This window comes from Bufo bufo, chromosome 6 (genome assembly GCF_905171765.1).
Source record: "Bufo bufo chromosome 6, aBufBuf1.1, whole genome shotgun sequence".
Classification (NCBI taxonomy): domain Eukaryota; kingdom Metazoa; phylum Chordata; class Amphibia; order Anura; family Bufonidae; genus Bufo; species Bufo bufo.
In genome coordinates, this window is record NC_053394.1 from 329,283,643 (window position 1) to 329,297,398 (window position 13,756).

General features: G+C 43.4%; 1 protein-coding gene across 3 annotated transcripts in view; it reads right to left on the reverse strand.

Moving 5' to 3' along the window:
- Window positions 1-13,756, reverse strand: part of CHD6 (chromodomain helicase DNA binding protein 6) — a 188,699-nt gene that overhangs the window by 22,626 nt on the left and 152,317 nt on the right. For all 3 annotated transcript variants that reach the window (XM_040435016.1, XM_040435018.1, XM_040435017.1), the window contains 5 exons: window positions 13,492-13,595; window positions 13,280-13,406; window positions 1,250-1,304; window positions 1,031-1,088; window positions 716-929 (listed from right to left, as the gene is read on the reverse strand). In XM_040435016.1, coding sequence (XP_040290950.1) covers window positions 716-929; window positions 1,031-1,088; window positions 1,250-1,304; window positions 13,280-13,406; window positions 13,492-13,595 — 558 coding nt within the window. The remainder of the gene's footprint in view (window positions 1-715; window positions 930-1,030; window positions 1,089-1,249; window positions 1,305-13,279; window positions 13,407-13,491; window positions 13,596-13,756) is intronic.

Below are 13,756 nucleotides of genomic sequence, written 5' to 3' on the forward strand. Positions count from 1 at the left end.
TTGCACGGACACTACCCATTCATAAGGGAGGGAAGGAACTAGAACACCCAGATGTCATTTATTTCCAGGAGTAATTGCAGCAGAACAACACAGTAAAAATATGCTCCAGAATTGTTATTTTATGTTAAAAAATAAAACACGTCAGGAGGTGACAGATCCTCCTTAAAAGGGTTTGCCCATCATAGACAATGGGGTCTTATCGCTAGGATATGCCCCCATTGTCCGATAGGTGAGGGTTATACATCTGGGACCCGCACCTACACTGAGAATGGGTTGGGGAAAGGTGGTGGAGGGCGCACTTCTCATGTGCAGCTGCCCTCCATTTATTTCTATGGGGCCGCTGAAAATAGCCGAGCGCTGACTCGGCTATTTCCTTCGGCCCTATAGAAATGAATGGAAGTGGTGGCCGCGCAAGCGGAGTGCGCTCCCATTCATTTATATGGGGAGAGCACTTGGCGGTGGCCATAACCCAGGAAACCTGGCCTCCTTCAGCCACTGCTCTCTACAGCCCATTCTCGGCGTAGGTGCGGGTCCCAGAGGTGGGACCCGCACCTATGAGACAATGGGGGCATATCCTAGCGATATGCCCTCAGTGTCTATGATGGAACAACCCCTTTAAAAGGAACTGGCAGAGGATTCACTATCTATAACATGCTTAGAATATTAACTATACGGAACAGGAGCCAATACACAGCTACGAATACACATAGCATACCTCTTCTGCATTTCTTTCATAATAGGATCCATCTCCGCTCTCCTGACCATTTCTTCCTGAAGCCAAAAACTGTGGCTGGCGGGAGCTAAGATCTCTGGTCGTGACAACTCCCTGCGATTGCACCGCTGATACACAGTAATGAGTCTACGAAGTCTCGCTGTCAGTGAGGATGCAACAGGCCATAACAATCTGTCTGACTCAGGGCTATCCTGGGCTTCAGAGAACATGGAAAATATTAGCAGCAGCAGTAAGGCCATATATAAAAAAAATGATCTATCTCCCTGACATTCCACGTCAAGTCTGTTATATACTCACCTGGATTACTCTCCTCATCTACCTGCTCCACATTGCTTACACTGGGAGATTTTTTGGCCTGGTGAACAAAAGCAAATAAAGGACGGCTTTTTTATTTTTACAAAGTTTTTTTTCCCCCATCAAATCTACATGTCTGATTGTGGTTAACACTGTTGCCTTGTCTGGCTGGAGGAACCAATAAATAAAAACAAAGAAAAATGACATGAGCTTGTTTCGTACCTCTTGATGACTTTCTGGCTTACTTTCATTATTCTCATCTTTTTCCCCACCGCTCCTTGACAAAAGAAAACAGAAATTAATCAGTTGTTTCATGTAGATTCTAACACAGTCACAAAATATTGACCAAGTGTTTCAGGATTTTCAGTATGTGGAAGACACAAAAAAAGAAATAAAATCTCTGCCTGGGTGTTCTCTGGAGGTACAATGACATTTATACATGTGTTACTGTCCCTGGTACTGCGGTTCAGCCCAGTTCACCTGAAAGCACTGAGCTGCAGTACACGGCTAAGCCGCAAGGCACCCCTTGTACAGGGTTCCTGGGAGTTAGATCCCCATGAATCCCTTGGCACTAAACTAATTTCATTTTGTTTTTCCTCCCTGCCTTCCAAGAACCATAATTTTCTTACTTTTCAGGTCACATACATAGCCATTTGAGGGCTTGTTTTTTGCGGGACAAGTGGTACCTTTCTAACGGCAACATTTAATGTTCCATACAAAATATTGAAAGTATTTGGAAAAAAATATTAATTGAGTGGAAAAACTTTTTGAAAATATAAAAAAATGCAACAGAATTACATTAAAATCACCCATTTGTACACCCACATTTAATCCACACCCAAATAAAAAAATAAACAAACATCATAGATATTTCCACATCTGAAAACGCATAGATCAAGTACCGTATTTCCCGAACCACAGGATGCATCTAGGTTTTCGAGGAGAAAATAAAAAATATATATTTTTCATCAGACCTCAGATCAGACCCCCAATCTTCATCAGACCTCAGATCAGGCCCTTAATCTTCATCAGATCAAACAAAAAAATAAAAATAATAATAACTTAGCTCTCCTGCTCCAGATGCACCACCACTCGAGAGATCCAACGCATTTTTTCTGCAACACTGCACTGTGATCAGACGTATCAGAGTCAAGTCATAGTGCTCACTAATGCCTGCTTCTTCCTGACACTGAACGCTATAAGGACAGCACAGCACGGTGGCCGGAGAAGACCAGGGAGTGGTGAGTAAAAGCCAGAACCTGCTATATTCACCAGTCCTACTGTATTAATAAGCACTTCCACAATGGAAGCACTCAATAGTATTCCCATTATAAAACACGCTGACATTTTTCGCCCACTTTTGGTGGAAAAAAAGTGCCTTTTATAGTGTGGAAAATGATCATTACACTTACCGTTAATCGGATTTTCCAGATCCCACGACAGAACCACAGAGAGAGGATCCGCCCCCAGGGACAGAAAACCTGCAGAATAAAAAGATGGAGCCTGTCTCCAACCTCAGAGCATGAGATGGATTCCAACCTGGGTTAGTTTATCTAATTATGTATGTACGTGTATATATATATATATATATATATATATATATATATAATACCACAAATGTTGCAGCAGCACAGTCAGAAGTTGTGCACTGGGTGCAAAAAATCCTCACAGAGGCAGGCTTCTCCTCCAAGATATATATTCAACGAATGAAGAGGCAGCACTTCCCGTTTTTGGTGATAGGGTGACGACCCCAAACTTTATTCCCAGCTGGGAATAAAGTTTGGGGTCGTCACCCTATCACCAAAAACTGGAAGTGCTGCCTCTTCATTCGTTGAATATATATATATATATATATATTTATTTTTTCACACCCTGTGCAACTCAAGTCAACAAACCAGAAACAACAGGGAGGGAATAAGGAAGGGTGCTGTCGTGGGGTCTGGAAAATCCGATTACTGGTAAGTGTAATCATCATTTTTCCCTTCCCCCATGACAGCACCACAGAGAGGAATTACAGAGAAGAATACCCCTTCCTTACAGGGGAAACCACCACTTGCAGAACTGCTTAACGACAGAAGAACAGAGGCAGAATTTAGCTGGAGTCAATAGTGATGGAAAGGCAGAAGGAGAAGACCCCGTGGCAGCCCAACAGGTTTGCACAATAGAAACATTAGCCCTCCCCTCCCAAGAGGTAGACTGCGCAAGTAGAAAAGGTTTCTGTACCTTCTCACTATTGCCTTTGCTGAATGAATATCAACATCTATCTTTTACTTATAATCAACTGGTGTTACAAAAAATTGTTGGACACCAAGTTGGGTCTTTCGTGAAATAATACCTCTGATGCCTATCTAAATATTGCATCTATGTCCCCTGATGAGCCCACTTTACACACTGGGGGAAACGCGTTGAGATAAAGGGACCTATAAATTAATTGCGATGACCTTTGAAAACTGAAGATTTTTTGTGTTTAATCAGGATACAATTCGATATTGCAGAAATTGTACTGAGCATCTATTCATCGTTATGTATTGAGCAAATGACTCAACTTGATGTATTCAGCACTTTTTTACTCTGATGTACTCTGCATCTATTTTGATGTACTTAGCATTTATTTTTTTTGCTTCTTTTGTTTACTCAGCGTATATTATTTTTCATATCTATAGTAGGGCATCTAATAGACCCACCTTAGGGCACCTTATTTAGGTGCCTTGCATATCTGTTTTCAGGGCCATTCTATAGGCAGGGATCGATAGCATAGGGTGAGAATCAGGGAAAGGTCCCCCATCAGACTATCACCATCCTGCCTAGAATCTGTCCTATCCCGTATTGTGGAATACGAATGACTGCTGAGTTTACACAGCCTTTCTTTTGATTTAATATTTATTTTTTACTTTGCATATTTTGTGTTGGGTAATTTTAGTGCTTTGAATAAAGGCTACGTTTTAATCAGGGTGGTACTCTGTGAATACTTCATACTTGATTTTATACTGCCTTGGCATACTGACCCTCTGACGGGCTACTGTCTTAGCTGTGATTCCAGAAGAGATGTAAGCCAGAGAAAAATATGACCTAAGCTATCTGGCTAGTGAACTCTTCGAGGCCGCCTTACCCTTATTTGTGCCAAAAAGAAAACAAAAGCGCAGAGGACTTCTCCAATCCTGTGTTACCCCTGGGTAACGTGTAAGGCATCTCTGAAAAGTCCGGACAGTGGCAACTTATTCCTTTAGATTCCTGGGCTTATCAGAAGTGCTTGAAATGTAATGAAAGGTAAGGATACCCAAATGGAAGTATAGGGAATCTAAAAGCTAACTAGAGGTCCGAACCTAAAGAAAAAAGGGGTCGGATCAATAACAATCTAGGAATTTTTAATACCGGACATTATCCTTAAATCTAGCATAATCTTATAAAAGAAATCTCAAATTGGTTTCTCATCAAGTGTTTATCAAAATAATCGTAACAGATTTTAACAAAACATCTTAGAGAAGTACTTATCTTGACAAGGAATGACCAACTGAAGAGGATTGCTGAACACAAATTCCTTTGGTGCAGAATATATTGCGAGACAGATGCTTTGATCCAAGATCCACTGGAGGCCTTGTGTTACATCTACCAGAAGAACTTTAGACGTCAAATCTCCTTCCTCGCAATCTGGTATCCATGATGGAAAACTACCGTGGCCTCCATCCCCCGGGGAAGCTCACGGGTCTGCCGCCAGAGGTCCCAAGAGCACATTGGACCCTTCAGTTTTCGAATTTTAGATCCGCGGCACGTATTTATAGAGTTTGCTGGTGCGCCATACCTCCTGTAGGCCATCCAGACTAAATGTTCCAGTCGATCTTATTACTCCCCACCAGGAGCCATATAGGGCTCTGTTGATACGCCATATAGGGCTCTGTTGATACGCCATACATACTGTAGGCCATTGAAGCAATATGGTCCAGCCCATTTTCTCACTCCTCATCAGGAGTATTATAGGGCTTTGTTGGAGTGCTATGCCTATTGTAGACTATTAGACTACAATTTGACAACCAACATAGGCACAGAACTAGTTCACCCTGCATGCATGCATAGCCACCAAGATAGACCGCCACAAAGACTTGGCAGCACCCCAGGCACCTCTGGACACATAGATACTCACTCCGAGCCAAGTTCATTCATCCAGACAGGAGGCCCTGCAGACAGGCACAGGCCCAAAGGTGGCCCTGCAGACAGACAGGCACAGGCCCAAAGGCGGCCCTGCAGACAGACAGGCACAGGCCCAAAGGCGGCCCTGCAGACAGACAGGCACAGGCCCTGCAGGCGGCCCTGCAGACAGACAGGCACAGGCCCAAAGGCGGCCCTGCAGACAGACAGGCACAGGCCCAAAGGCGGCCCTGCAGACAGACAGGCACAGGCCCAAAGGCGGCCCTGCAGGCAGACAGACAGGCACAGGCCCAAAGGCGGCCCTGCAGGCAGACAGACAGGCACAGGCCCAAGAGCGGCCCTGCAGACAGGCACAGGCTCAAAAGGCAGCCAGACAGGCACAGGCTCAGGCTCAAAAGGCAGCCAGACAGGCACAGGCTCAAAAGGCAGCCAGAAAGGCACAGGCTCAAAAGGCAGCTAGAAAGGCAGAGGCATAGACTCTACAGGCATTTAGCTGACAGGCATAAAAGCTACAGGCATTCAGCCGACCAGTCAGATGCTGTAGGTGCAAGTCAAACAAGTATAGACGCAACAGGCATTCATCCCACTCAGCCTCAAAAGGCAGCCAACCAAGACCTTCCACCAAGCAGGCATATATGGAAAGACCATTAGCCAAACAGGCATCAGTAATCAGAAAAACCAACATAACAGAGATGTTCAGGCATGAAAGCCAAGAGGCAGACAACCAGGCCCTAAAGCCAAGAGGCAGACAACCAGGCCCTAAAGCCAAGAGGCAGACAACCAGGCCCTAAAGCCAAGAGGCAGGCAACCAGGCCCTAAAGCCAAGAGGCAGACAACCAAGCCCTAAAGCCAAGAGGCAGACAACCAGGCCCTAAAGCCAAGAGGCAGACAACCAGGCCCTAAAGCCAAGAGGCAGACAACCAGGCCCTAAAGCCAAGAGGCAGACAACCAGGCCCTAAAGCCAAGAGGCAGGCAACCAGGCCCTAAAGCCAAGAGGCAGGCAACCAGGCCCTAAAGCCAAGAGGCAGGCAACCAGGCCCTAAAGCCAAGAGGCAGACAACCAGGCCCTAAAGCCAAGAGGCAGACAACCAGGCCCTAAAGCCAAGAGGCAGACAACCAGGCCCTAAAGCCAAGAGGCAGACAACCAGGCCCTAAAGCCAAGAGGCAGACAACCAGGCCCTAAAGCCAAGAGGCAGACAACCAGGCCCTAAAGCCAAGAGGCAGACAACCAGGCCCTAAAGCCAAGAGGCAGACAACCAGGCCCTAAAGCCATGAGGCAGACAACCAGGCCCTAAAGCCACGAGGCAGACAACCAGGCCCTAAAGCCACGAGGCAGACAACCAGGCCCTAAAGCCATGAGGAAGACAACCCAAATATTTGCTGTGTAACTTAAGTAAAGTCATTATAAGGAATACCTTCTTTCACAGCCATGGGAGCTGCATGATCTAGGCTCCTTCTTCCTCGTCTGAGCCGCATGCTGGAGAATGCACCAGAATACATGTTCCCATGAGGCAGACCCTCCATGGATCCGTGCTGCATGCGGTGGAATGCAATACCCCTTTTACCCATGGATCTGGGCTTTAAACGTCGCCTGGCCTTACTCCACTGAGGGGCCCACGCACCTGCCGCAAGAACTGGACAGAGGGCACGGATCCTCCCCGGGTTCCTAGGGTCCTGTCAGCCCAAAACTATGGCGTGATAGACCCCGGCAGGTATTACCACATAGAGCTCCAGAACATTTCTGGGATCTCCTAGGCTAGCGGTACCTAAAAGGAAAACTGCAGGTCTCCCGCTCCAGGGACAGGAAACCACTGAGGTTGGAGAGAGGCAACACCTTTTTATTCTGCAGGTTTCCTGTCCCTGGGGGCGGATCCTCTCTCTGTTGTGCTGTCGTGGGGGAAGGGAAAAATACCCATGATACTGTGTACCCTAATGTCATTAACGAGAAATACGGTATTAATCCCGTACGGTGAACACAACAGGAAAAAACAAAAAATGCCTGAAATTGCCCCAATTACCCAAAACTGATATGGATAAAAACCAGAGCTTTCCCCAGAAAAAAGGCAGTTGCACAACTCCATAGATGGCAATATAAAAAAGTTATGGGTGTCAGCATATGCCAATGCAAAAAAAGTATTAAAATATAAGAGAAACTGTACAAATATGGTACTAATGTTACTGTACTGACCCGCAAAGTAAATATAAAGTTTCATTTCTAGTGCACAGTGAATGCCCTAAAAGCGAAGCCTGGAAAACACTGGTGAATTTGAATTGATATTTCTTTTTTTTTTTTTTAAACTTAAAGAGGACCTTTCACTTGGAAAAATATTGTGAACGAAGTATGCTGACATGGAGAGCGGCGCCCGGGGATCTCACTGCACTTACTATTATCCCTGGGCGCCGCTCCGTTCTCCCGTTATGCCCTCCGGTATCTTCTTTCACTAAGTTATAGTAGGCGGTGTCTGCCCTTGTCCTGTGGGCGTCTCCTTCTCCTAGGCTGTAGCGCTGGCCAATCGCAGCGCACATCTCACAGCCTGGGAGAAAAAAACTTCCCAGGCTGTGAGCTGTGCGATGCGATTGGCCAGCGCTACAGCCTAGGAGAAGGAGACGCCCACAGGACAAGGGCAGACACCGCCTACTATAACTTAGTGAAAGAAGATACCGGAGGGCATAACGGGAGAACTGAGCGGCGCCCAGGGGTAATAGTAAGTGCAGTGAGATCCCCGGGCGCCGCTCTCCATGTCAGCATACTTCGTTCACAATGTTTTTCCAGGTGAAAGGTCCTCTTTAACACAGGCAGGGCTTAATAAGAAGAATATAACTTTCCTGGGAGACTTCAACAAGGTTCCCTGCTGCCAATGCAACCGAACAACACCTGCCATCTTGGCACGGTGGGGTTGTTCAGGTGTTCGAGGAAGCCCCTCCATCCAAATGACCTCTCCGATACGATGGTTGCAATTGACCATAGCATCTGAGGTATTGAATGTCCGTGATTGGAGTTGTCTCCGATCACAGACAATGACGGCTGTGCCGTAGCAGGCACCTGCCATCTTTAAAGCCCTGACATCATGTACGGTGGATGTGACAAAAGACTCGAGTTAATCATACATTGACTGTATATGCCAAGTACAGGCTATCAGTTGAAAATCCAGCAAATCCCCTTTAACGCAACATTTATTCTATTAAATAAGAAAATAGTGGGTGAGCACTCAGGCACTTGGACTTGATAAAATTTAATTAAATCAATTTATTGATACATGTACTAGTCATAAAATCTATTAGGATAAATATAAAACATAAAATATAATCACCAATGGGAATCAATATGCTGGATTTACACACTTGGCATAAAGTCTTTATAATGTCCAAACAGTGTGGACTGACAAAGCAAGTGGCTGGGCACAAATCCACTACCAGAATGTCAATTCCAAAGTGTCAATTTTCAGGTATGGTTGTCAATCCTTATCCCGTTTATGGGACACATCAGGCACAGATAAATATGGTTAGGAGGATAGTGCTTATCTCCTCCGCAGGGTTTTCGGTGCAGTAAGTTTTATCACAAGCTTAATAGCTATAGGTATTAATCATACCTTCCGATGAAAGTCAATGCTTTGAGGAGGAATGGTTCTTACCTTCCTTCCTATCCACACGAGTAGCAGGCGGTGCAGGTTAGTACCGGCGTCACGCTTCAAACTGTTCGCGCTGATTGTCCCGAACTAACGCGGGAGTTGGAGCGGGACTCAGTTAGTCCGTGCGTGATGATCCTCCGGCTGGAACAAGGAAACTACCTCTTCGGTCTGTGTTTGTTTGTTCCTATGGAATTGACTGCGGCTGCAGTTACAAGTAGCGTGGCCACGCTAATGATCACGGAGGTACTGCTCACAGGTGTCCGGCCCAGACGCGTTTCGGGAATTAGCCTTCCCTTCCTCAGTGGTGCCTTGACACCTGTATGCCTCCGCCTTTTATATCCCAAATGACACACCAAAATTGTGGATTCCTGGATTTCCGTTTTGGAATGCGTTTTCCAGTTTCTCTGCATGCGGTATTCATGCGGTTTTATTGGGCATATATGCGTTTTTTATGCTATATAATTCTGCTATTATATGTAAACTTAAAATAAGAAAGCATTTTGTTATATCTAGTTATTTAACTAAGATATGACATCTTTAACAATTGTTTCATTAAGAATAATGCATTCTATAATATCCATGACAGTTCAGTTTGTCATCTCTTGTTCTGACCGTCCCAAAGATGAACAGATATGGTACACTATGAGTGGTTACAATATAAATACATAAAATACATAAAATTCCATAAAATATTAAAAATGTTATTTAAAATCAAAAACATGAGTATGTCATATTGGAGGTATCCGACAGAACATAATTGAATATTTTGAATATTAATTGGGGATCTGGCATGGACCCCAGAGACATGATCGACCATCATATTAAAATATTGTCCTATTTATATCATTGCCAATTCCACTAGTTAAGGCTGATTACAATGACAGATGAATCCGAAATAGATGTACAACAGGAAGCATATTGATTGAATGTCATATTGATTGGATGTATGGGGGCTGGGGGCCCCAGACCGAGTCCACGACGCAGTGTCGGTAAACGACCAAACTGCGGCGTGTGAGTCGGATATGGGGCACCCAGCCTACAAGAATCCAAAAATCTCGAGATCTGCATTTAAGCCGGCTGGAGCATTTTGATGGGGAACTCAAGATGCTGTGTAAGAGGGGATTGGACTCAGCTGTTATTTCAAGTCAAGAACATGATTTTATCTTGGGGACACAGGGGAAACTACCAGTTTTCTACTGTCTCCCCAAGGTTCATAAATGCATGCTGAGACCACCTGGTAGACCGATAGTCTCAGGTATAGGCTCCATATCTTCAAATTTGTCAAAATATATTGACGTACAGCTTCAACCGATTGTGAAAAAAAACCAGTTCATATATCAAAGACACCACCCATATCATACAAACATTAGAAGAATTGACAGTAGAACCAGAGTGGATTATGGGAACACTCGATATACAATCTCTATATACCATAATTGACCACCAACAAGGGATGTCAGCGGTTCGAGAACAAATAAATAGAGATGGTACAATAAACGCGAAACACACGGAGTTTATTATAGAGGGTATTGGGTATATTTTAGCCCACAACTATTTTTATTTTGAGGGCCAGTTCTACCTACAGAAATGTGGAACCGCCATGGGGACCAGATTCGCCCCGAGTTATGCAAATTTATTTTTGGCAGAATGGGAAGAAACCACCATCAAACCCAAACTCGGGGTGGATCTGGCCCTATGGCGTAGATTCATAGACGATATTATTTTTGTCTGGAAAGGCAGTAGAGAGACACTGGAAATATTTTTGAATGAGATAAATACTAACTTAATGAATCTAAAGTTTACCTCCAATATTATGGAAATAGTTGAATTCCTGGATCTAAAAATCAGGAAAGAGGGCAATAAATATATATGTAGTACATTTACCAAACCGACATCTAAAAACAGTTTTATTCAGTTCTCCAGCTGCCATCTGCCAAACTGGCTGATTAATATCTCTTTTGGCCAGTTTGGTAGAATTAAGAGAAATTGTACACAAGAAGGTGATTTTGAGATGAAAGCTGTAAAAATGAAGAATCAGTTTTTAAATAGACAATATCCAGAGAAAATCCTAGACGAAGCATTAGAAAAAACAAGAAACAAAGATAGACAAACTTGGTTCCAGGAGAAAAAATTAGCAAGTAAAAATGTACAAGAAGGAGGTATGATTAATACTAGAATGATACTTCCCTTCAGTAATAATTATAAGAGATTGCAGAAAATCATCAAAGCCCATTGGCATCATATTTTGAGTGATCGGGTGATTGGCCATTTAATGCCCACTGGGCCTCTATTAACATTTACTAAAGCCCCTAACTTGGGACTTAAAATAGCCCCATCAATTAAAAAACCAACGAAACAGGTTAATACAACCATGGATACCTGGATGAAATTAAAAGGTTTTTTTAAATGTGGTAGGTGCATGGCCTGTAAAATCTCCCCGATACCAAGGAAAATATTAACAATTGCCTCCACTCAAAATAGATATAAATGGGAGATAAAGGAATGTCTGACCTGCAATACCACTGGTGTTGTCTACCTGATCCAGTGCCCTTGTAAAAGACAGTACATAGGACGCACCAAACGCCCCTTGAAAACCAGACTGGCCGAACACATCTCTAATATCCGTAAGGGATATGAGAAACACTGTCTCTCAAAACATTATAGAGATGTTCACAATAAGGATCCGTCCAGCCTGGTTTTCACGGCACTGGAGAAGGTGGACATACACTGGCGTGGCGGGAACTACATCAAACAGATGTCTAGGATGGAATCAAGACGCATCTATGAGTTCGGATCAATGCTACCAGCCGACTTAAATGCAGATCTCGAGATTTTTGGATTCTTGTAGGCTGGGTGCCCCATATCCGACTCACACGCCGCAGTTTGGTCGTTTACCGACACTGCGTCGTGGACTCGGTCTGGGGCCCCCAGCCCCCATACATCCAATCAATATGACATTCAATCAATATGCTTCCTGTTGTACATCTATTTCGGATTCATCTGTCATTGTAATCAGCCTTGAGTAGTGGAATTGGCAATGATATAAATAGGACAATATTTTAATATGATGGTCGATCATGTCTCTGGGGTCCATGCCAGATCCCCAATTAATATTCAAAATATTCAATTATGTTCTGTCGGATACCTCCAATATGACATACTCATGTTTTTGATTTTAATTAACATTTTTAATATTTTATGGAATTTTATGTATTTTATGTATTTATATTGTAACCACTCAGTGTACCATATCTGTTCATCTTTGGGACGGTCAGAACAAGAGATGACAAACTGAACTGACATGGATATTATAGAATGCATTATTGTTAATGAAACAATTGTTAAAGATGTCATATCTTAGTTAAATAACTAGATATAACAAAATGCTTTCTTATTTTAAGTTTACATATAATAGCAGAATTATATAGCATAAAAAACGCATATATGCCCAATAAAACCGCATGAATACCGCATGCAGAGAAACTGGAAAACGCATTCCAAAACGGAAATCCAGGAATCCACAATTTTGGTGTGTCATTTGGGATATAAAAGGCGGAGGCATACAGGTGTCAAGGCACCACTGAGGAAGGGAAGGCTAATTCCCGAAACGCGTCTGGGCCGGACACCTGTGAGCAGTACCTCCGTGATCATTAGCGTGGCCACGCTACTTGTAACTGCAGCCGCAGTCAATTCCATAGGAACAAACAAACACAGACCGAAGAGGTAGTTTCCTTGTTCCAGCCGGAGGATCATCACGCACGGACTAACTAAGTCCCGCTCCAACTCCCGCGTTAGTTCGGGACAATCAGCGCGAACAGTTTGAAGCGTGACGCCGGTACTAACCTGCACCGCCTGCTACTCGTGTGGATAGGAAGGAAGGTAAGAACCATTCCTCCTCAAAGCATTGACTTTCATCGGAAGGTATGATTAATACCTATAGCTATTAAGCTTGTGATAAAACTTACTGCACCGAAAACCCTGCGGAGGAGATAAGCACTATCATCCTAACCATATTTATCTGTGCCTGATGTGTCCCATAAACGGGATAAGGATTGACAACCATACCTGAGAATTGACACTTTGGAATTGACATTCTGGTAGTGGATTTGTGCCCAGCCACTTGCTTTGTCAGTCCACACTGTTTGGACATTATAAAGACTTTATGCCAAGTGTGTAAATCCAGCATATTGATTCCCATTGGTGATTATATTTTATGTTTTATATTTATCCTAATAGATTTTATGACTAGTACATGTATCAATAAATTGATTTAATTAAATTTTATCAAGTTCAAGTGCCTAAGTGCTCACCCACTATTTTCTTATTTATTAGCTATTTGACCAGAGGGTGGGTGTCCCTCTAATTTGGGTTAGTAGCACCTGATTCCATAATCCGCTTGAAGTGAGCCACCATATTGCACTAACATTTATTCTATGTTTAAGAAAATGTAAAGTTGAGCTATTCCGAGGTAACGTCTTACCGCTCTGCTACATCTGGAGCCACATCATTAACTCCATCAGCTGATAATGAATTCTTATCTGGCATTCCCACTTTCTCCAGAAAACAGAGGGCAGGATCTGCTCTCATGGCACAATAACGCTCATAACCTAAAAAGGACAAATATTAAAAAAGGTAAGCCAAAGCTTCAATTACAAAAGGTGTAATGCCATTTCTATTGTCATAGATACGTACCATGCTTATAAACTCCTACTAGGAGTGATTTATCAGCTTCTGCATCCCACCAGTCCACAGGTATTTCTACATAATCTATGTCAGGTAACAGGACATCCAAGTCTCTGTAATAGAAATGTAAGTCATTAGAAACTGGTTATGCTGATATCTAGTTATATCCGAAAATTGGTTTCTCATTAAAGGGGTTATCCCATCACTAATGTAAAAAATGAAAATCGGACATCATATAGCACATGCCAATCTCTTTCTAACAAAGCTAGAACCA